Raw genomic sequence first — 20,651 nt, 5'->3', positions numbered from 1 at the left:
ATTGTTCTTAGATGAGGTCTTATTTGGAAGCTTGGGTTTGAGCCTTGTTCCGGGCACTGATGTTGTGTTCATCCGACTAAATTAAGCACCGCTGACAGACGCATCCGTCCGAGCTACAGCTCCCTCTGGGGTCTTTGGGGATCTGTTCAGTGTGATTCGTCTCAGCCTGCCGTTGATGCCTGCATTTGTTTAGATGATGTGCACCCTAAAATGCCTTTTTCCCATGGCTATAGAAGGAGCCCATAGCACGAGCTCATCAGCGGACAATGGGTGACCGCATGAAGGATGCCTGAAGCTCCAGGGACTGATCCTGTGAGCTGCTCAGTGACTGATGAATGTCGTCTTTTGTTTTTTCCTCCTCCTTCCCCCAACTCTTTAGCAAATGTCAACAGTGTTTCTGGGACGCAGATCAAGGACCAAGAGTGATTTGAGTATGAAGATGTATGAGGAGGAGATACAGGTATGCGGGCCTGAGTTGGAAATACCAGCAAGTCCCTGTGGCGAGCAGAACATTGCCTAGAATAACAAACCATCCTTTTAAACACTGGAGGCCTTCTTCCTCCAAGACCCAGGCAGCCATGTGCTCTGTGAGAGGGCTGGGCAGCAGATGAAGTGTACTTCAGATTGATCCGTTCTTGCACTCGGGGACTTTCTTAAACCACAGAGCACGTCCGAGCCTCCTCGGTGGGTCGCGGTGCCCGGCTGTGCAGGTGTGTGTCAGCCCAGTCACAGTAACTGCACGCTCGGCGTGTGCGTAGGCGCTCCAGCTTGGCCGAGCTTACCTAGACTCACCGAGGTGGACGTGGTCGCTGGGGCTATGAGCACATGCGTAGTGCCTTCCTGGGGCTTGGCTGCTGAACGCTAATTTGTTAAGCCACTGGAATGTGATTGTGTTTGAGCTTGGGCGTGTCTGTCTGACACAGAAATCAAGTGTTCTCCCAGGCAGAGTGCTGGCAACGCTGCCTGGTTTTCCTTCAGAATAGCAGGCTGACAAAGATGGGAAACGCTTAGATCAAGTGATTCTCTGGATTGTTTAGGGCATTCCTGCTAGTGCCCTTCGTGGTCAGGAGCTTTATGCCACGGATTTGGTCGCTGTAGTGCCTGCCAGACATTCACCTCCAGGTTGAAGGTCACGGGCTAATGTAATGATTAGTGCTGAAAGAATTAATCTCGTAACCATTTGAATCTGTCCTTTGTCCCTTGGGCACCTAGCTTGGGGATGAGTCTTCCGTCCCCCTAACAAAAATAAACACGTTATTTGTGATGGAGCGGGGTGGAAATCTGCAGAGAAGCTCCCTGTCTGTTGTGCTTGGTCCCTGATTCAGGGCTGAAACACCTTGTAACACCCTGGGTGCTGCCCAGGATTGGGAGCAACTCTGCAAATCCCAGACATCAAGGGCACATCAGTACTAGAGTCCTAGACGTTCAGGAGGGACATCCTGAGAGAGAGATGTTTCCTTGCCCACGTTTGTCAGCTCAGCCAGCTGTAGCTGAGCCATAGCTGGTACTTCTTGCCTTGGCTGTGGGTGGCGAGGTCTTGCTGCATCCATCACAGCCATGCTGCAGTTAACCAGATGGGTCCAGGAGGTTAGGCTATATCCAGGGCTTTGGAAAGAGCTTCTCTGTTCCTGAGCAAATGTGCCCTCGCCTGGCAGAGCAGCCGAAGGCTCTGCCCTTCGGGGTCCTGCTTGGGGGGCTGCGAGGGCAGTGTGGGGCAGAGCCTGATCTCGGTGTGTTTGATCTCCTGTTGCAGGAATGGTATGAGGAGCATTCCAGAAAAGAGGAATCTCAGACACCGTTGCAAGAGCCTGCATCTGCTTCCAACAGCTCTCTGAAGCCCCTGAGCCTCCGACAACGCTCCCAGACTGTCATTTAGGCCTAGCAATGCAAGCCGCCGTCTATGCAATAACCTAGAGTATTACTTCACAGCGTATATATTGGGATGATGTATATAGATCTGTTCCGTGTACTGTTCAGCTTTAGGGTTCAAATCTCTTCCCCTAGGCAGTGAATTGCTGAAAAACCAGAGGCCCAGGGGACTCTGTGTAAGGCTGCTACACCCAGATTGAGCACGATGCCCGTGCTCAGCACAGAGTGAACATCTCCGACAGAACAGAGACCTTCTCCCTCTGAGCCGCTTCCCAGGCTCGAGCCCGCTGTTTGTCTTGCCACTAACAGACCTTGGGGAAAGGGATGTGTAATCCATTAACAGCAGGAAATGCGCTGAAGCCACCTGCTTAATATTAAAACTTTTGCCCTTTTTGAAGATCTCTTTTGCTTAAAGGGTACCATTAACCTAGGAATAAAAGATCAGGGAGTAAGTTTTTGTTTCTCCTCCGCCTGCCTTATGCAAAGAAAGGGGAGGTGGTGTGAAATTTCAGCACTTTTGGAAGAGCAGTCTGCCTTTCCCCTCCTTTTTGGCACACCTAGATGCACTCCCTGTAGGAGATCCAGCTCTGATTATTGAATTTAGCTGTCCCTGAGCAGTTCTGTGGGAGCTGGAGACAGAACTGAGGGCCAGCATCTCATCGTGTTATGACCATAGGTGGGACAGGAGTCTGGGGAGACGAACTCTGTCTCTGCTGTAGCTATGCAATACCTGCATCGCTGCTGGTCAGTTCTGCCCGGGGCACTGCCCGGGACTGGGATTGTCTCTGTGAACCCCAAAGCTCCTGTCTGTTCGGTGAGAGGGGGCATTCTGCAGGGTGACGGTGGCTGTTGACCTCTACCACTTAGCCACCTGCTCTGTAAATGGCAAACCTCTGGCTGGTCCTTAGCTCAGATAGATGACTAGGAGGAAGAAATGGAAGGTTTTGCAGCTCCACGTCTGACTTATTTCTGCCTGGCTCTGGGTTAAGGAGAGTTTATGGGCATCAAACGGTACTGCTGGTTAGTCCTCAGGCAGGTCATTGCTTTGTTTATACAGGTGAGTGAGTCCCAGCGCAGCAGCGTTGCTCCTCCCTTGCTCTCACCCTCGCAGAAATGTTCCTCGGGCTGGCAAATGCTGACTGAGTCAGATCTTAGGAAGATTCACTGAAGAGCTTTGCTGTTCCCCTGAATTTTGGTTGCAGGAGGAACATGGAAGACAATGATTCTTCCCACCCGCCTGCTTTTCTGCAGCTGGCAAGGAAGGCTGCCAGACCTGGTAGCTGAGGGATGGGAAGGAAGGGGGGAAAAGGGATTCCCAGCTCTGCCACATTTATTCTGCGATCGTGGCAGGTTGCGTCATCGCTCGTGTTTCATTGCCCACAACGTGATGAGAACCTGTCTCTAAGTCCTCTTTTTTCCCCTGTCAGCACAGAAAGTGCTGAGGGCTACAAGCATCTGTCAGCTGGGAGGTTCCCCTCACCTCTTGCTGTTTGATCTTTTCTCAGGTTCAGACTAACAGTAGAGCTTGCTGGGGAGGCTTTCTCCTTCCTCCAGACAGATCGGGCAGTGGGAGATCTGTGTGCCCGTTCCCTTTGTCCCACGTACCTGTTTTTTCCTTGGTAGCCTCACAGCGTGGCACAAGGACAGCAGGAGAGGACTGATCTTACCCGGGCAGCTCGGGAGCATTTCCTGGGTGGGTGAGACTTTCAAAAGTAGGCAAGACAGAGCTGCTGCTGAAAATCTCTCCCTGCATAGCATGGCGGGAGCATTTGGGCTATGGGATGGAAAGAGCGGGTGAGCAGCTTTCGGGGCAGCACGCACACCAGCGTCTGCTCTCAACCCTTGCCAAATTCCCTGGGTGCCTCAGGGCAACTCTTTGTTTCCTTTCTGGGTACTGCAGGTATGAAACTACTTCTGAGCTGAACCGTGAAGGACCTTAAAGGGCTGTTTTCCAAACCATAAATTCGACCACAAATTAATGAGCAGTGCAGTTGTTGCTCTTGCAGTTGCTCTGCATGGAGTCGCAGCCTGGGAGATTTATCCAGATTAGTCCTGGGGCTGGAGGAGATGTTGTTTATTCTGTTTTAAGTTGTGGGCAGGATGAATGAGCGTTGCGAAGGTTAGGGGGAAAAAAAAAAAAGTGGCTGTGTTTAAACTCCGCGTTCCCCTACAGCCCGTTTCTCCTTGCAGGGCTGCCAGTGACTTTTTTGGGGGTGTTTTCTGGGTGTGAAAGAGCTGCAGCTTTAAGCTATATTGAGGGGGGCACTAACCTGCTTAACATGCAATAACAGGGCTCTCGTGTCACAGACGGGAACGCTTGGACTGGGGTTCAGGGCTCAGGCCCTGCCTCCGTGGTGTCGTGCTGAGGTGTTGATCTGCCCCCATGTACACACTGTATTAATTATTTTTGTAAACCAAGGAGGGTCACAGAAGTTTACTTCTTCCATACGACTTTGGAAGGAAACGAAGTTTGAGTACGGGGCATCCCCTTCTATTTATCCTCCTCTCCCCCACCTGACACACAGACTAACGACAGAGACAATCATTTTGTAGGGAGCAAGGGAGGAAGCACTGCAGGATTTTGTATGCTGGCGTTTTGTTTATAAAATGATTTTATGGACATGTCTGTAAAACGTTCTCTAGAGTTTTTTCAAGCACACTAATAAAAAGCATCCTCAGCTTTGTAAAGGCAGCAGCTTCCTTTCCTCCTTTCCGTGTTATTCCAGAAGCGGGGCTTGGCCGCAGCTGCAGCGTTTCCACAGTGTTTGATGAGGAGCGGTGCCCGCCCGCCCTCTCTCCCTGGCTGGAACTGCTTGCGTGGGCATATTTCGCATGCGTGCCCTGCCGAGCTGCTCTGAATTCTTGTTCCTGGACATTGCACAGCCCAGCTTCCCTTCTGCCCTCCCCCCTGCCAGTTTTTTTTCCTAAACGTTAAGGTTAATGCTTTCAAACTTACGTTTTTAAAGCTACCCCAATGCAATGTTTAAGGTTAGAAGGGGTTTTTTGACCCTGTACCTCTGTATGGGTACGTTGGCCGCGGTTTCAATTGCTTTAGCCCTGCTGTGCGTAAGAAGTGGGTCTTCTCTCCCTGGCTAATTCCAGCAGCTGCTGGTAACTTGTGAGCAGGTTCAGCGCAGGGCCAATAGCTGCAGCCACAGGGAGCGTTATTTTTTGTGAAAGCCCGTATCCGGTTAGAAAAAGGAGAAACGATCCAGGCCCGGGAGGCTGCTGGCACCTCTAGAAGGGAGCAGGAACGAGGTCCGGTGGTTGCGCTTCTTGCAAAACAGCCCCTCTCTCCCTGCGAAGCAGAATTGTGGTTGTCTGTCCGTAACGGCAGTTTGCTTTCTAGCCTGCGCCCTGCGGACCCTCCGACAGGGAGCAGAAGCACCAGCCCGCCCGCTCCGCTTCCCCTGGGACCGTGGGCTGCCCCCCTGGTGTCCGCATCCCCGGGGAGCTGAGTAATGCCCCTCGCAGCCCGTGCTGACCCTGGACGCTGCGGTTCCCAACCCTGCAACTAAATGGCTGAGTCAGGCGCATGTGACTTGCTGTTGAGAAATCAACTGCCGGGGAACCCGGAGGAAACTCCTTCCCCGAGCTGCTGGGGAAAACTGCTGGGCGCTGCCGAGGGTGTCGGAGCCGAGGGTGTCGGAGCCGAGGGTGTCGGAGCCGAGGGTGTCGGAGCCGAGGGTGTCGGAGCCGAGGGTGTCGGAGCCCCAGGCCCCTCTGCTGCTGCTGGCTCAGCTCCGGAGAAGCTCCAGCGTTCCCTCTCCCCCTCCAAAAGCACGGTGCGGGGTAAGGGTTGTGTTACGCTGGCATAGAGCAGGAGAAGACACCCTCACAGCAAACAACACAAGTTGAGCTTGGGTTTGTGTTTGGTTTTGGTTTTTTATTGCCTTTTTTTTTTTTTTTTTTACAGTGCCTAAACCTAGTCTTGCCAGAGGTTAACACTGTGTGTGGAAACCTCCACGTCCTTTCCTACAGCTCTGTCCATCCTAGGAGGAGGAGAAAAGTAGGATCGGAAACTCAGGTTGAAAAACATAGCTTAAAAAAGCAGGGGAAACCAGCCTCCCGTGGTTTGGTTTTGTTTGTTTGGTTGTTTTTTTTTTCCTCCAGCTTTGCTTGCATTAAAACCAAGCACTGCCCTGGAGCTTTGTCTCACCTTAACCCCGTCTCGCTTTGCCTCGGCTGCTGTTTCAAACCCACAGTGCGAACACGTCACGTCCTTTGCAATGACAAACTTGTGCTCGGCCCTTCAGAGTCACCACGTGTAGCGTGACTGCCCTAGCCCCGTCCCAGAGCAGCCTGGATGGAGACAGGGAGGGGAAAGCAAAGTGGCTGAAGAGGCAAAACCTCTCCTGTTGTGACCCTGGGCTGCAGCTGCCCTCTCCTCTGCCCCTGCCACCGGGACCGGAGGAAGCCGAGGTCTTAACCTCACTCCTGCTCAGAGCCGCCTCCAGTTAAACAAGATTAAACAGAGCGGGGAGAGGATGTAGCTAATGACTAATGGCTCCTTTTCCTTTCCCAAAGCACAAACAACCAAGCCCTCCCGCCCCAGAAAACGAAGGCTGAGGGCTGGGCTGGCACGTGATGCCTCCAGCACGTGGCGGCAGCAGCACGGTTGGGGTCAAGGTGCCCTTGTCCCCTTGGCAGGGACAGGGAGAGGGGACAGCGAGGCCCCGATCCGGCGGGGAGGCAGAGCGAGAGCCAGGGATGGACGTGCATCTCCTGCCGGCGGTGGGGCCGGTCAGATGGCGGAGAGATGGATCACCCTGAACTCGGTCAGCAGGGCCACGCAGAGGAAGGCCAGGTAGTAGAGGATGAGGCAGACGCCGTACACCTTGTCCAGCTGGAAGCACTGCGCTGGCACCGACACGAAGGAGAAGACCAAGCTCAGCCCCAGGGCCCCGGCGAGGATCCAGACCAGGAGGCTGTCGGGCTCCAGCTGCCAGAGAGGTGGGGAGTGATGTGGGGTGACAGGGGGGTCCTGCTGCCAGCCCGACCCCCGCCACCGTCGTGCTGCAGCCTTACCTTCACCACCAGCTGGCTGCTGCTCATCTGCAGCAGGCAGCCGAGTCCCACGCCAACCAGGATGTCTGGGGCACGTTCAGGACGGGGACACAGCGCAGGGGACCTCGGGGCAGCGACAGAGCCGGCCACGTCCCCCCCACCCTGGGAAAGGGGACAACACCGGCCCTCCTCCTCCCCGCCTGCGCCCCATCGCTGCTGCCTAGCCCAGAGCGTTGCCTGTTTGTGGCGAATCCAGCCTGGAGCACTCGAGGAGAGGCTTCAGCCTGGTCTGGGGACCACGCAAAGCCTCCCGGAGAGCGGCACAGCCCCTTCCCCTCCTTCCCTTTGGCAGATCCCAAATCTGCCAGACTCCGGCCCAAACCCCCACCCCGCTGGGGTGGGACAGCAGTGGGGACGGGGGGGATGGTGCTGGCTCCATCCCTGTGGCTCCTGCGGTTCACAAATCCCGCACCGGTCCCCCCACACTGTGCAGGCACCGGGGAGGCTGCCAGCACCCCAGGGACTCTGGGATGGATCCTGCCCAGCTCCTTCCCGGGGCTCTCCCTGGGCTGCAGGCAGGGAAACTGAGGCAGCCCCTGCCTCAAGTACCACCACCACCACCTCCCCCCGGCACCCAAAGGATACTGAAGATGATGCCCCCGAAGCAGGCGGAGAAGGCCATGCGGGGATAGCCCTGCCGTGCCATGGTGAGGTCAGAGAAGGTGTCTGCAGAGGGAGAAGGGGAGACCTTGGGGGGTGCCAGGAGGACGGGTACACCCGGGCTGGCGCTGGGGCACAGCAGAGCCCTTACCGCCGATGCTGTTGCCCCAGGCCAGCAGCGTCAAGCCCAGCACGGTGTTGCTCAGCTGGAAGATGATGCCCAGGGTCCGGAGGATGTTCACCAGCTCCGTGGCCGCGGCGTTGATCCACATAGCACTGGCCAAAAACCCGAGGAAGGCAAATACCTGCCGGGCAGAGGGGTAAGCTGGTCCCTGGGTGCACCCCGCAGGACCCTGCACACCTCCAGCCAGCCGTCCCTCCTGGGGACGCTGGGGACCGGGAGGGAGGTCCTGGCTCCTGCTCTGCCCCCAGGAACCGCAGCCCAGTCTGGAGCGGGCTGAGCTGGTCCCCGGTGGGCATTCAGGGCTGGGGGGCACCTTACGCAGTGGTACTTGGGCGGCTCCTCGTTGCTCGTGGTGACGAAGGTGATGATGGCCAGGGCAGAGCCAACCAGTGTGACCAGTCCCCAGACTGGGAAGATGCCCTGGATCTGGTACAGCCCATCTGCACACGGTGGAGAGGAGGGCTTTCAGAGTGGCCCCGCAGGCACCACGCGGGCTGGGGCAGGATGCGACCCGGCTCGTGGCGTGAGGTAAAGCCTTGTCCCCTAAAGCCACCTCTACCCTAAGCCCTCATGGGGCTGCTCCCCTCTGTGCCTCAGTTTCCCCAGGCAGGCCAGGCCTGCCCCATCGTTCCCCCAGGACCTGGATGCTGGGGGGCCCAAACCCCCACCCCTGGGGGCGGACGGAGCCATCCAGCTGCAAACCAGGCCTCCCAGCTTAGCTCCTCACTGGCCCTTTGGTCCTCCCCTTCCCAGATGGGGTGCCAGCTCCAAAGGGCTCCTGCGGTCCCCAGGGCTTCGGCGGCAATCTCGGTCCTGTCCCCTCCTGGGTGTGCGGGGCTGCCAGGGCTCTTACAGGCGCCCGACTTGAGGGTGAGGACGCAGAGCAGGGGGCTGGTGAGGACGTGCAGGCAGTTGAGGGGTCTCTTCCAGTTCAGGTCATCCTTGTCGGGGTCCACGACGGGAACAGTGAGCAGCAGCACCAGCTCCACAGGCACCTGGCAGGAGCGGCCGTGAGCAGGGGTGGGGGACCCCCGAGATGGGGCATGCCGGGAGGTGCCCCGTGACGTGTCCCCCACCCGCCTGCCCTTGTCCCGCCATCCCCATTGCAAAGCCCAGGGGTGACGCAGCCCCAGGGGCCAGCGGGGAGGGGGACACCCTGTGCGGGGGCTCCTCCCGGCTCGCGTGCCCCCCTACTCACCTTGAAGACCTTGAAGACCCGCCAGTACCAGGGCTTCCTCCTCCACTTGCGGTAGTCCAAGGGGCTGAGGGCCGTGATGAGGATGCGCAGGGAGGTCTCCCGGGAGGGGAGCAGGGGCCGGTACTCCTCGCCTGTGAGGGGCCGCGGTGGCTGAGGGGGACAGGGGGCTCCCCAGCCCCCCCCCCAGCCCTTCCAGCATGGGGCTGCGGTCGCCTGCGCAGCCCCAGGGAGATCCCCCCAGCCCCAGGGTAGCACCCGGCCACGGCTGCCCCGTGGGCTCGGTCACGTATGCAGCAGCCTGGGGGTCCCTGGGACCCCCGACCACCCCTGAGGACAGAGCGGAGCTGGCCCCAAGCCCACCAGGAACGACGTACCGTAGTCCCCGCTGTTTGTGCCTGAGGATTCCTGCTCTTCAGCGTCCGTCGGCATCTCTGGGGGGAAGAGGAGAGGAGGGGGGCGGTGGAGGGAGACCCCAGCACGCCGGGGGTCCCGTCGGCACAGCCAGGCGGCCCTTACCTGGCTCCCAGGGTCCAGGGGGGGCCAGCCCTTCCCTCCGCTGCCGCCGGTGAATCCAGGTACAGAGCACCACGGTGAAGACATAGAAGACATACAGCCCCAGGTAACCTGGGATGGGGAGCGATGGGGGGTTACGGCACCCCCAGGCTGCTTCCGCCACCCCCCCAGCCCCAGCCCCCCGTGGCGCTCACCCAGAGCCTCTCCCAGCGTGATCCTGCCGAGGTAGAGGACCACGAAGGTGAGGAAGACGGCCACCATGTAGAAGATGACATCCCTGAGGAAGGGCCTGGAGGCGGCCGTGAAGGGCTTGACCAGGGCGATGCCCCCAGCCACCACCGTGGTCACGAACACGCCGGCGCCTGCCAACGCAACGGGTCCCTCTCAGGGGGGAACATCCCACGGCCCCGCAGTGTGCCCCCCACTTGTCCACCCCCCCTGAGCCGGCAGCCCCCAGTGGGGGTCTCCTTACCAAAGACGGCCCCGATGGCCAGCCCTGCCGTCCGCGGGTCGGAGAAGGCCACCACGGCGCTGAAGACATCCGGTGCCCCGTTGCCAAAGGCCAGGAAGGTGACACCATGGAGAGGGGACGTCAAGGAAAAGACCTGGTGGCCTCCTCCCCGCGGGGACACAGGGCAGCTGCCCGCCCCGGCCACCGCAGGACTCCCTCCCGGTGCCGGCCCACCACCGCTCACCCCACCACCGTCTCCGGCTCACGCTCCAAGTCGGTTCCCCCTGGCACAGTGCCGAGGGTGTGCAGAAGTGCCCCATCATGCCGCCCACCCCTGTCCGTCCCCGCATCCCCCCTCCCCTGCCGAGGTCCCCCGCCACCCACAAGGATACTGCCACGTTGTGAGACAGCTTCAGGTTGGTGGAGATGGCCGATAAGTTGGGGCAGAAGCTGGAAGGGCAGAGGAGGCAGAGAGGGGTGACGGGGCTGCTCCAGGACCACAGGGCTCCCCGCTCGGCCTGGGGACAGTCCCCTCCTCCGCGGGGCTACTCACAACTTCTCCGCCGTCACGCCGAGAATGATGAACAGGTACAGGAGCCAGAGAGCCTGCGGGGTCAGGTGTGGCAGAGAGAGGGGTCGGTGGGGTCCCCACCCCACACCCCCAAAGCCGAGCATCCCCCAGCAGCATCATCCCCGCTCCCGTCCTTACGTAGAGGGTGACGGCCAGGGGGAGCAGCCGGGGGGGGAAGACGCAGAAGACCCCCTCGAGGTAGTCGAGGAAGCCGCCCTCCAGCCGGCAGTCGGGGTTGCTCCGGACGAAGCGGCACCACTCGGAGCTGTTGCGTTTCCGCACCTCCCAGCACTGCGGGGCAGAGCGTGGGGTGCTCGGCCGGCCACCCCAAGTCCCGTTCCCCCCGAGCGCCCACCGCCCTCCAGCAAGGGCAGCCATCGGGCACCCTGCGGGCGACGCTGCCCCTCTGCTGGGCTGCTTTCGGTAGGTCACTGTCATCCCCGCCTCAGTTTCCCCACCTGTGCTACGTGCGCGTGGGTCAAGGCCTGTGCCAGGGCCAGCGGGGGCGCGAGCCCTTGTCCCCAACCCTGTCCCCAGCAGCACAGGGCCCCGCATCGCCCCCCACCCAACCCCGGCCACGGGAAGGTGCCCGCCTGGCAAGCGGTGAGGTTCTCTCCAAGGAGAAACCCAGCAGCGGAGGAACTCCTGGCGAGATCCCAGCTGCAGTGGCGGGGACGGGGGAAGCAGGGACGGGACCCCACCACCCCGGCAGCACCCACATCCCTCCCTCCGCCCCCCAAACCCCACCGCAGCCCCCGCACTCACGTCCAGGCCCCGGCCGTGGCTCAGAGCATCCCCCCCGGCAGGGACCGTGCCCCCCGGCTCCAGCTCCAGCGGGGTCCCGGCTGCCTGCGCCCCGCTGTCCCCCACCAGCGCCCCGGCCAGGCTGAGCGCCCCGGCCAGGCTGAGCGCCCCGGCCGGCCCCATGGCACCCTGCCCCACGGCACCCTGCCCCATGGCGGGGGGCGGCCCCGGGGGGCACCTACCGCTGGCAGCGGCCCCCGGGGAGGGGGAGCGGGGGCAGGTCCCGGCCCCCCATCCCGCAGCTCCCCGGGCAGGGCGGAGGAGGGAGAATTAAAAATAAATACTTCAAAAAAAATTTAAAAAAATTAAAAAAAAAAAAAAAAAAAAAAAGAGACTGATAAAAGGCACAGCGACCCGCGGTCAGGCTGAAAAACACGCTGCCACGCCACGTCCCGGCCGGGGGGGTCGGCCCCGGGGCCGCTCCGCTCCCAGCGCCTGCGAGCAAAGGGAGAGGGGGGGTAGCGCGGGAGCGGGGCCGGCACCGACACCCCACGCAGGACCGGGGCACCCGCGGGGCACCCCCAAGCCGGGGAGGGGACGGGGAGACCCCGATGCGGGCGGGGATGAGGACCCCGGGGTGGGTGGGGGCTCCCGGGGCGGGGAATGCTGGGGGGACCCGGGGGACCCCACCCGCCCCGCGGACCCACCGTGGCGGCGCGGCCCCGCTGTTGTGCGCGGGCAGCTGATCCCCCCCCCGCGTCTTAAAGGGGCCGCCACCCTCCGCTCTTAAAGGGACAGCGCCACTTTTTTACACGTGGCTGGCAGGGTGTTTGCCGCGGGGGGAGGGGGGGGTGTCTCTGCCCCGTCCCCCCCGCACTATCCCCGCTCTCTGCCCCCTCCCTCCGCATCCCGGTGCCCACAGGCTGCAGCAGGGCAGAGGCTGGACACCCACCCTGGGTGCTGCACCCACCTAGCCCCTGGCTGGGGTGACCCTCTGAGACCGGGCACGGCGGAAGATGTTGTCCCGGGGGGAGCAGCACGCCGTGCCCCGTGGCAGGGCAGCTACCCCAGCACCGAGCACCGGGGCTGTGGTGCACGGAGCTGCACAGACCCCCACGCCGGTGGCCCCGTGACCCCACAGAGGGGCCTTTGCCGCTGCCGGTGTCCCTCTCCGCACCGAGCTATTGCATGGCCGGCGTACCCTGCTCCAGGACACCCTGCTGCCTCCCACCCCGGCTGTGCCCCTGCCCCATGCCAGCCCCCGCGCTGGGTTTTTGGGGGGAAGAGGTGACTGTCAGCGCAGCCCTAAGCGCCTTACGGGATTAAAGGGTCCGTTTCCCACCCTGGCCGGTTTCTCACCGAAGTCACATGCTGCACTTCCCTCGGATGGCCAGGGAGAGGGGAAAGTAAAAAAAATAAAGACCGAAAGGCAAGGCCCAGCTTGGAGGGTTTCTAACAAGAGCCCAGGACCAGCCTGGCACCCAAAGGCCTGCAGCACCCACTGGGTGCAAACCCTGGCCCTGCCAAGTGCTGCCAGGAGCTGGCCTGGTGCGTGGGGCAGAGCCCCACTTTGCCCTGGGCATCACCCCCAGCCCCCCACGGGACAGTGCTGCTTGCTGCTCAACTGGCTTTCCCGGTTTTAGGCCAAATTTTGGTGCTTGCCGCATGGCTCGGGTCCCTGCTCATGCAGGCGGTCGGTACGCCGTGCCCCCACCTTGGTTTCTGCACCCGCGTCTCGGTGCATGTCTGGGTCCCGGTGGCCAGCGCGGTCTCGTACAGCGCCGAGCGCAGGAGCAGGGACGTGTGGGCACTGGGCAGTACTGGAAAATTAACCAGCAGCAACTGGGAGCTGATGGGAGCTGGTGGGGCATGCTGGGCCATGCCACATGCCCACGTAAGCGGCGCCTTTGGGGTGCTGCCCTCCCCAGAATAGCCCCAGGCATGTGCCACCTTTTCCGGCTCCGGGGTTGATCCAATAAAGGGCATTACCGGTCCCTCCCCGCCGCGCACGGGGACGCGCCCTGGCACGGTGCCCCAGCAGCACCCCAACCCCGGCGGCTCCTGGCTGAGCCCCCTCACCCCCAGCACCCACCGGGCGTCCTGGTTCAGCGTGGGCTCCAGAGCTTTGGGGTAAAGCTCTGTCCCTCCTCGGTGCTACCTGGCACCCTGCCGTGGCATGGCACGAGTGTGCCAGGCCTCAGGCAGGTGGCTGCGGTGGTGCCCAGGGTAACACCAAGCAGGGGTCGATATAGGGCCGGGCCGTGGGGACTTTATGCACCCCAGGGTGATCTTGCCACCGCGGGCGGGGGGCTCCGAGCCCTCTGCCCCTGGTCCCGCCGGGACACCCCACGCCACAGGGGGACTTTGCCCGCCGGAGGAGCGGGGAGGGCAGTAAACAGCCGCCGGCCGGGATTGCACAAGGCCGGGGCTGCGGCGGCGCCGGGGCCCGTGGGCCGGGCACCCACACCTCGCGTGTCACCCCCGGCCCGAAACCCCAGCGGGGCCCAGCCCCCCACGCGGTCAGGCTTTCACTGGGCCGCTCCCCACGGGCTGCACCGGCTGGGCTCGGGCCCCACGGGGGACACGTCGGAGGCCGGGTTCCCCACGGCGAGGGGGACCCACATGTGCTCCCCAATGGGGGGGCATGACCGGGGGCGGGGCGGGAACCTGCGCACATCTCCCGTGGGCGGGGGGCGGGGGGGCGTGGCTATGTGCGCGGGGTCGGGTGGGGGGTTAGGACGGGGGGACGGGGGGTTAGGACGGGGGAACAGGGCGGTTAGGACAGGGGGACAGGGGGGTTAGGACAGGGGGACAGGGGGGTTGGTTAGGACAGGGTGTCCACGGGGCGGGCTGCGGGGCCCCCCACGCCCACAGCGCAGCGCAGGCGGGCACAGCCGGGGGCGTGGCCCTCTCCCCGCCCCGCCCCCGTCCCCGCTCCTATCCCCGCCCCCAGCCCCGCCCCCGCCGCCGTCCCCGCCATGGCGGCGCTCAGGGCGCTGCTGGTGGCCGCGATCGCCGCCGCCCTGGCCCGGGCAGCCCCCGCCGCCGCCCCGCCGCCCCGCCTCGTCTCCGTGCTGCTGGAGCCCGGCTCGGGGCGGCTCCAGGTCCTGCCCGGCCGCCGCCCCGCCGCCGTCGCCTGGGCCAGCCTCGACGACAGCATCCCCACCGTCGGGTTAGGGCGGGACGGGACGGGACGGGACGGGACGGGCTGGGCTGCCCCGGGCGGGGGACGGGACAGGGGCTCGTACGGAACCGAGCGGGAACGGGGCGCCGGGGGCGGCCTCGGGGGAGCCGTCGCGGGTGGGGCGCCCCGCCCCCCCCGTGTCCGTGACCCCCCGTGTCCGTGACCCGTGTCCGTGACCCCCCTGGTCCGTGTCCCCCCAGCTGGGCCTTCCTGGAGGTGACCACCAACGCCTCGTACAGCGACAGCCTGCAGGCCTATGCCGCCGGGCTCGCCGAGGCCGCCGTCTCCGAGCAGGTAAGGGGTGACCCCTCCAAAACCGGGGTCCCAAGGGGGGTGACGCGGTCCCTCCCTTCTCCCCCGGCCGACCCCCGCCGGTGACACCGCCGCCGTGTCCCCCAGCTGATGTACATGCACTGGATGAACACCATGGTGGGCTACTGCGGCCCCTTCAAGTATGAGAGCAAGTACTGCGAGAAGCTGCGGAGCTACCTCGAGGCCAACCTGGGCTGGATGGAGGAGCAGATGGGCAAGGGGGAGGACCCCGAGTATTGGCACCAGGTGAGGATGGGGTCCCCCCACCCAGGGTGAACCCCCCCTGCATCCCCCTGGGCTAATTGGGGCTTTAATCAAGAGGAGGGGACAGGGCAGCAAGGGGTGCCGGGGGGCCTGGCCCGGCTCCAGGCGGGATGACAGGCATGTGACCACCGTGGATCCTCCTCCCCTGGGCGAGCAGAGGTGACTCGTGACGTCCTCCCTGCCAGAGCCTCACGTGCCGCTGTTGGGGTGCACAGGGGATGGCTCGGCCCCCCCCGGGCCACCGGTGCTGAGTCACGGCCCCGCTGACGGCACCGCTTCCCTCCACGACGCCTCCTGCCTCTGCAGCAGCGCCGGGACCCACCGGACCTGCTGCGTCCTCTGGGGGAAGGGGGGACCCCGTCCCCCTGAAACCCTCCACCCCTCTTCCCCACGGGAGCCGAGTGCCAGCTCTGTCCCCTGTCCCCGCAGGTGCGCCTGGCCCTGCTGCAGCTGAAGGGGCTGGAGGACAGCTACAACGGGCGCCTGGACTTCCCCCGGGGCAGGTTCACCCTGGCACCCTTTGGCTTCCTGTAAGCTCCTTCTTGGAGGTGATGGGGGGGTGGTTGCCCCAGGGGTTGGGGTGCTGCTGGGGGGGGGCTGTGGGGACAATTCCTGGAAGTCCAGGCACAGCCGGGTCTGCTCCCAGTCCTCCTCACCCACCCTCTCTGGGTGCTTGGCCTCTGCTGCTGGGGCAGGTTGGAGCCAAGGCAGGTTTTTCTCCTCCCCGGCACCATGGGCTGGGTGGTGGGTGCCCCCCCCCCCATGCCCGCTGCAGCCCCCTGCCTCAGTTTCCCCACTGCTGTGCTCACCCTTCCCTCCCTGCTCAGGCTGCTGGGGTGCTTGTGCCTGCACCGTGGTGGGATGGAGAAACGCCGTCCAGCCCAGACAGACAGACAGAGAGCTCTGCGCCAGCGCAGCTCCTGGGCCAGGCTGTCCCCCACCTGATACCCCGTGTCTCGCTTCCCCCCCAGTCTGCTGCAGTTGGGGGGTGACCTGGAGGACCTGGAATCTGCCCTGAACCGCTCCTCCCCACGGCGCGTCCTGGGCTCGGGCTCCTGCTCTGCCCTCCTCAAGCTGCTGCCGGGCCATCGGGATCTCCTGGTCGCCCACGACACTTGGACCTCCTACCAGTCCATGCTGCGCATCGTCAAGAAGTACACGCTGCCCTTCCGCGCCTCAGCCGGCGGTGCGTGGGCTGGGCTGGGGGGGCCGCATCTGACACCCCCCTTCTGATGCTCCCCTGCTTTTGCATCCCCTCTCCAGGCAATTCTCAGATCCCCGGAAGCATCCAAGTGTTTTCCTCCTACCCCGGCACCATCTTCTCCGGGGATGACTTCTACATCCTCAGCAGTGGGTTGGTGAGTGGGGGTCTGGTCCTGGGGGACCCCTCCGCAGCCCCGCTCCCTACCCATCGCTCCCCTCCCCACAGGTAGCGCTGGAAACCACCATCGGGAACAGCAACCCGGCGCGGTGGAAGTACCTGGACCCACGCAGCAGCGTCCTGGAGTGGCTGAGGAACATCGTGGCCAACCGCCTGGCCCGCAGCGGTCCTGAGTGGGCTGCCGTCTTCCGACGGTTCAACAGTGGCACGTGAGCAGGGCGGAACGGGGCACGGGAAGTTGTCCCGGGGGGGTGGGATTGGATGGAGGGATGCTCCCCCGGGCAGCGGGGATGTCCCCGGGGAGAGGCTGGCTGCTGGAGGGATGCTTTCCCCCTTCTCCATGCCAGGTACAACAACCAGTGGATGGTGGTGGACTATAACGCCTTCACGCCAGGGAGAGCGAGCCCGCCGCAGGGTGTGCTGACTGTGCTGGAGCAGATCCCGTGAGTGCCCTTGTTCCTTCCTGAGCACCGGCTCCTGCGCTGAGCCACAGCAGAAATGTTTCCTCGCCCGTCCCCGTGGGTTTGGGAGAGCCCTGAGGGTTCCGTCTGCCCCGGCCCAACGGGTGGGAGTTGGGTGACGGGGATGCAAACGCAGGCAGGAGCTGCCTGCGCTGCCAGTCTGCAGCTAAAGGCTCTCCAGGGATGCTTGTATGCAGGTGATGGGCGCCCAGCACCCCTGGCTGGGGTGGGAACCCAACAGCGGGGACCCCCAGCTGGGTTGCCCCCCTTCCCAGCACGTCCCCCCCATCCCAGCTCAATTTCACCGTCTGCTCTGACCGATGCTCTTCCCCCGGCGCAGGGGCCTGGTGGTGGCGGCCGATCAGACGGAGCTGCTGTACCAGCAGGGCTACTGGGCCAGCTACAACCTGCCGTGAGCTCCGTCCAGCCTCATCCCGCCCCACTGATGCCCCATAAAGGGGGGCAGCCAACGCTGGCCTTGCCCCCCACCGCTGCGTGCTGACTCGCTGGGTTCCCCCCCCCCACCCCAGGTACTTCGAGGAGATCTTCAACGCCAGTGGGAACCTGGAGCTGGTGAAGAAATATGGCGACTGGTTCACCTACGACAAGAACCCGCGCGCCCAGATCTTCCGCCGGAACCAGACACTGGTCCGTGACCTGGACTCTATGGTCCGCCTGATGAGGTGGGTGCTGGGGACCCCCCAAACCTGGGTGTCCCCCACACGTCCCCCCCCCGCCCCGGCTTTGCAACCCTCGGGGGTGATTTTTTCATCATTACACATTGATATACATTTTTTTTCCCCACCTTCACCACGACTCTCCCTTGGCCACTTTGCAGGTCCAACAACTACCTGCGGGACCCGCTGTCGCGGTGCAGGGGCTGCGACCCCCCCCAGAACGCAGAGAACGCCATCTCCGCCCGCTCCGACCTCAACCCCCCCAACGGCACCTACCCCTTCCCCGCCCTGCGCCAGCGCTGCCACGGCGGCACCGACATGAAGGTGGGGAAGCCCTGGGGGGCTGGGGGGGAGCTGGAGGTCCCCTCTTTGGGGCTGCACCCCCCTCTGACAGCTCCCCCCGGGCTGCGTTGCCCCCTCCCCGTGTTGACTTGCACCTCTGTTTTCTTCCCCCCCGTCCCCAGGTCACCTCCTCGGGCATGGCCCCCGCCTTCGGGCTGGTGGCCGCCAGCGGTCCCGCCTGGGACGACGTGCCCCCCTTCCGCTGGAGCACGTCCCCCTGCAGCACCCTGCTGCGCATGGGCCACCCCGACCTCTGGACCTTCCCCCCAATCAAGGTCCGCTGGGACTGAGCGGGCGCTGCCGGGCTGAACCCATCCGTCTGTCCATCCGCAGGCATCCGTCCATCCGCAGGCGTCTGTCCTGCGTGGGGACCCCTTGGGGGGGCGGTGCCGCTGGCTCTCCCCTATCCCCAGGGGACGGGCTTTGGGTGCAAGGGGGGGTCCCCTGTCCCCATGGCTCTTTCTGCTTCCGCCTCTCGCTGCCGCGTCCCCGCGGTGCCGGCTGTGCTGCGCCAGGGCCGTGCCCCCTCCCCGCCGAGGGGCTCTGGCCCCGCCGTGTTCCCCAGGGTGCTGACACCTGGTTTGGGGGGGCTCTTCCCAGAAAAGGGGGGGTCCTGGGAGGCTGGGGCTCGCCCCCAGGGCACAGAAGAGGGGCGTGAGCTGGTTTGGCTGTGACAAATAAAGCGGTCTGCGTGCAGCGGAGGTGGTGGCTGTGCTTTGCGCTCTGTCGAGCTTCTCTGGTGTCTTGTACGAGGGTTGGGCTCGCACAGCGGTCTTCTCCCCCCAAATTAACGGGGCGCTCCCTGCTTCTCCACTGCCTGCCGGCCCCGGTGAGGGGGTGTGCAGCCAGCCAGGCCAGGCTCTTTTGGGGTGCAGGCTGCTAAGGTTTCTGTGCTGCTGCATCAGGCTGGGTACCCGGTGTGGGGCAGAGCTGCTGAAACGGGGGAGCCCGGGCTGTGGGATGGAGGGGGGAGGTCACAGTGCTCGCCCCCCAGGACGGGGTGACCGTCCTCGTCCCTTTTGTCTTCCCCTCTTCTGCCACCTGTGTCCCCCCAGCCCCGAAACCCCCGTTGCAAAATCCTCTTACCTCAGCTCCCTTGATCCGCTCCGCCTCGTTAGGAATAACGAGGTCATTACTGGGGGATTAATGAGCTGGTGCTCGGCAGCGCTTTGAAGGCGCCAGGTTCCCACCAGGGCTGGGGGCCCCTGCAGCTCCCCGGGGGCTGCACGGGGCTGGGTTGCAGCAGGTCTGGGCTGTTGGGGTGCTGGCACCCCAAAAACAGCGATGGGTGCCCTGGACAGGGTGGGGTGTCCAAAATCCACCGTGCTGGGTGCTGGTGGGGTGAGGGGGTTGCAGGTAAGGTGGGTGGGTGGCAGAGCCTGTGCCCATGTCCCCTGCTGTCCCCATGGTGCGGGGGGTCCCGGGGGAGGGGGTGCTGCTCGGAGGGTCCCTGTGCCTCAGTTTCCCTGCGCAGGGGGAGGTCACCGCCACCGAGGGACGGGGCGGTAAGGAGGGACAGGCACATCGATGCCAAGGACGGGGCACACGGGAGATGCAGTGGTGGCTGTGTTGCTGCTTCCCTTCCTTTTTTTATTTTCTTAAAAGTGGAAAAAGAAACAGAAATGGTTAAATACCTCCTCAGCTGCAGCGCCAGTGGCTGAGGCCCTGTCACCCATGGACCCCGGCCAGGGGACGTGACTGGGTGACAGCCTGGCATTGCCTTCCCCGGGGCAGGTATGGAGCCAAAGGGGAGATGGGGAGGGGGGTGTGGGGCAGAAAAGGACCCCGGAGCACCCCAGGGCTGAGCCAAAACGTGGTGCCCTCGCCGAGGGGGTCTCTGGCCTCCTCCCTGTGAGTGGGGGGGGCTCCTTGCACCTCTTCCCCGGCGCCTGTCCCCAGGGCCCATCCCTGTCCCATCCCCAGGGAAGCGCTTGCAGCCCCCCCTGCCCACTGCGGGATGGGGGGTCGCTCCGTGGGCCCCAGGGGAGCTGGAGCTTGCGTGCCTCCCCCCCGCCTGGGTGCCCCTGTTCAAAAAATCCTCATCATCTCCTGCATTTCCAGTCCCCGATGTCCCAAAAGCAGCGTGGCTCAGTGCAAGGCGCCTGCTCTCTGCAGGCAGCGCTGTGACCTCTGTGCTGATCCTGCCCGGGCTGTGTGCTGTTCACTCTGAAGCCTAACGATGGTGTAAGCACCAGGGCATTAGTTAATTCATTGCCACCAAAGGCCAGCTCCTTCAGGGACAGGGCTGTCCTGGACCTCGTGCCCTGCTTGGAGCCTGTCACCAGTGGTGCTCTCAGGGGGGCTTTGCAGCACCGTTTGTGTCAGGGGACCAAAATCTGCTATTCCGGGGCCTTTTTTCACTTCTCTCCGCCTGGCAGCGGGGCAGAGCCGGGGGGAGCGGGGGGGTTCCCAGTGCACCCCTTTTGGTGGTGTCGTGGCTGTGTCTCCTGTGTGTGCCAGCTCGTGTGCAGTGGCCCCCCCCTCGGGACCCCCGTGGAGCCACCACGGAGGGGGAAGGGACTAACCTCGCGCCAAAGCTCTCTGCTTTCAGACGCTGCCAGGGAGAAATCCTCTGCGGCGGCGGGGCGAGGAGCCAGGGTCAGACCTTCCTCCAGATCTCACCTTCCTCCTCCTCGCCTGTCCAGGACAGAGCCAGCCCCTCTGTCCAGAGGTAGGGCACATGCTGGGGGGGACCCTTACCCTGGGGGGTGTCACCAGGGCTGGGTGACAAGAAGGGGCCCCCGGCTGTCCTGGAGGAAACAGGGGGGCTCTTCCTGCTTTGCCTGGGTGCTGCTGGGTCTCGGGGCTCGGCCGGACTCTGTCTGGGTCCCTC

At 63.6% G+C, this 20,651-nt stretch overlaps 3 protein-coding genes across 7 annotated transcripts in view; 2 read left to right on the top strand and 1 right to left on the bottom strand.

Annotated features, from left to right (window-relative positions):
- Window positions 1-4,554, top strand: part of TPCN1 (two pore segment channel 1) — a 50,018-nt gene extending 45,464 nt beyond the window's left edge. For all 5 annotated transcript variants that reach the window (XM_075516705.1, XM_075516704.1, XM_075516703.1 and 2 more), the window contains 2 exons: window positions 380-460; window positions 1,754-4,554. In XM_075516705.1, coding sequence (XP_075372820.1) covers window positions 380-460; window positions 1,754-1,876 — 204 coding nt within the window. In that variant the 3' untranslated portion in view covers window positions 1,877-4,554. The remainder of the gene's footprint in view (window positions 1-379; window positions 461-1,753) is intronic.
- A 1,193-nt stretch (window positions 4,555-5,747) lies between these two features.
- Window positions 5,748-11,945, bottom strand: SLC8B1 (solute carrier family 8 member B1). Its single transcript, XM_075516724.1, has 15 exons — window positions 11,219-11,945; window positions 10,592-10,744; window positions 10,436-10,488; window positions 10,275-10,332; window positions 9,904-10,036; window positions 9,626-9,793; window positions 9,435-9,542; window positions 9,293-9,349; window positions 8,919-9,049; window positions 8,574-8,715; window positions 8,039-8,160; window positions 7,688-7,841; window positions 7,522-7,602; window positions 6,898-6,962; window positions 5,748-6,811 (listed from the first exon to the last, which is right to left on the bottom strand). The coding sequence occupies exons 1-15, from the start codon at window positions 11,408-11,410 to the stop codon at window positions 6,614-6,616; spliced, it is 1,815 nt and encodes a 604-aa protein (XP_075372839.1). The 5' UTR covers window positions 11,411-11,945; the 3' UTR covers window positions 5,748-6,613.
- Window positions 11,946-14,160: 2,215 nt separating this feature from the next.
- Window positions 14,161-18,516, top strand: PLBD2 (phospholipase B domain containing 2). Its single transcript, XM_075516709.1, has 12 exons — window positions 14,161-14,369; window positions 14,582-14,675; window positions 14,781-14,939; window positions 15,387-15,487; window positions 15,929-16,143; window positions 16,221-16,315; window positions 16,387-16,547; window positions 16,686-16,781; window positions 17,140-17,211; window positions 17,330-17,482; window positions 17,638-17,800; window positions 17,941-18,516. The coding sequence occupies exons 1-12, from the start codon at window positions 14,176-14,178 to the stop codon at window positions 18,106-18,108; spliced, it is 1,671 nt and encodes a 556-aa protein (XP_075372824.1). The 5' UTR covers window positions 14,161-14,175; the 3' UTR covers window positions 18,109-18,516.
- Window positions 18,517-20,651: the final 2,135 nt, after the last annotated feature.

The sequence above is a fragment of the Mycteria americana genome, chromosome 13 (genome assembly GCF_035582795.1).
Source record: "Mycteria americana isolate JAX WOST 10 ecotype Jacksonville Zoo and Gardens chromosome 13, USCA_MyAme_1.0, whole genome shotgun sequence".
NCBI classification, from domain to species: Eukaryota; Metazoa; Chordata; class Aves; order Ciconiiformes; family Ciconiidae; genus Mycteria; species Mycteria americana.
This window is presented reverse-complemented; position numbering and strand designations above follow the sequence as displayed.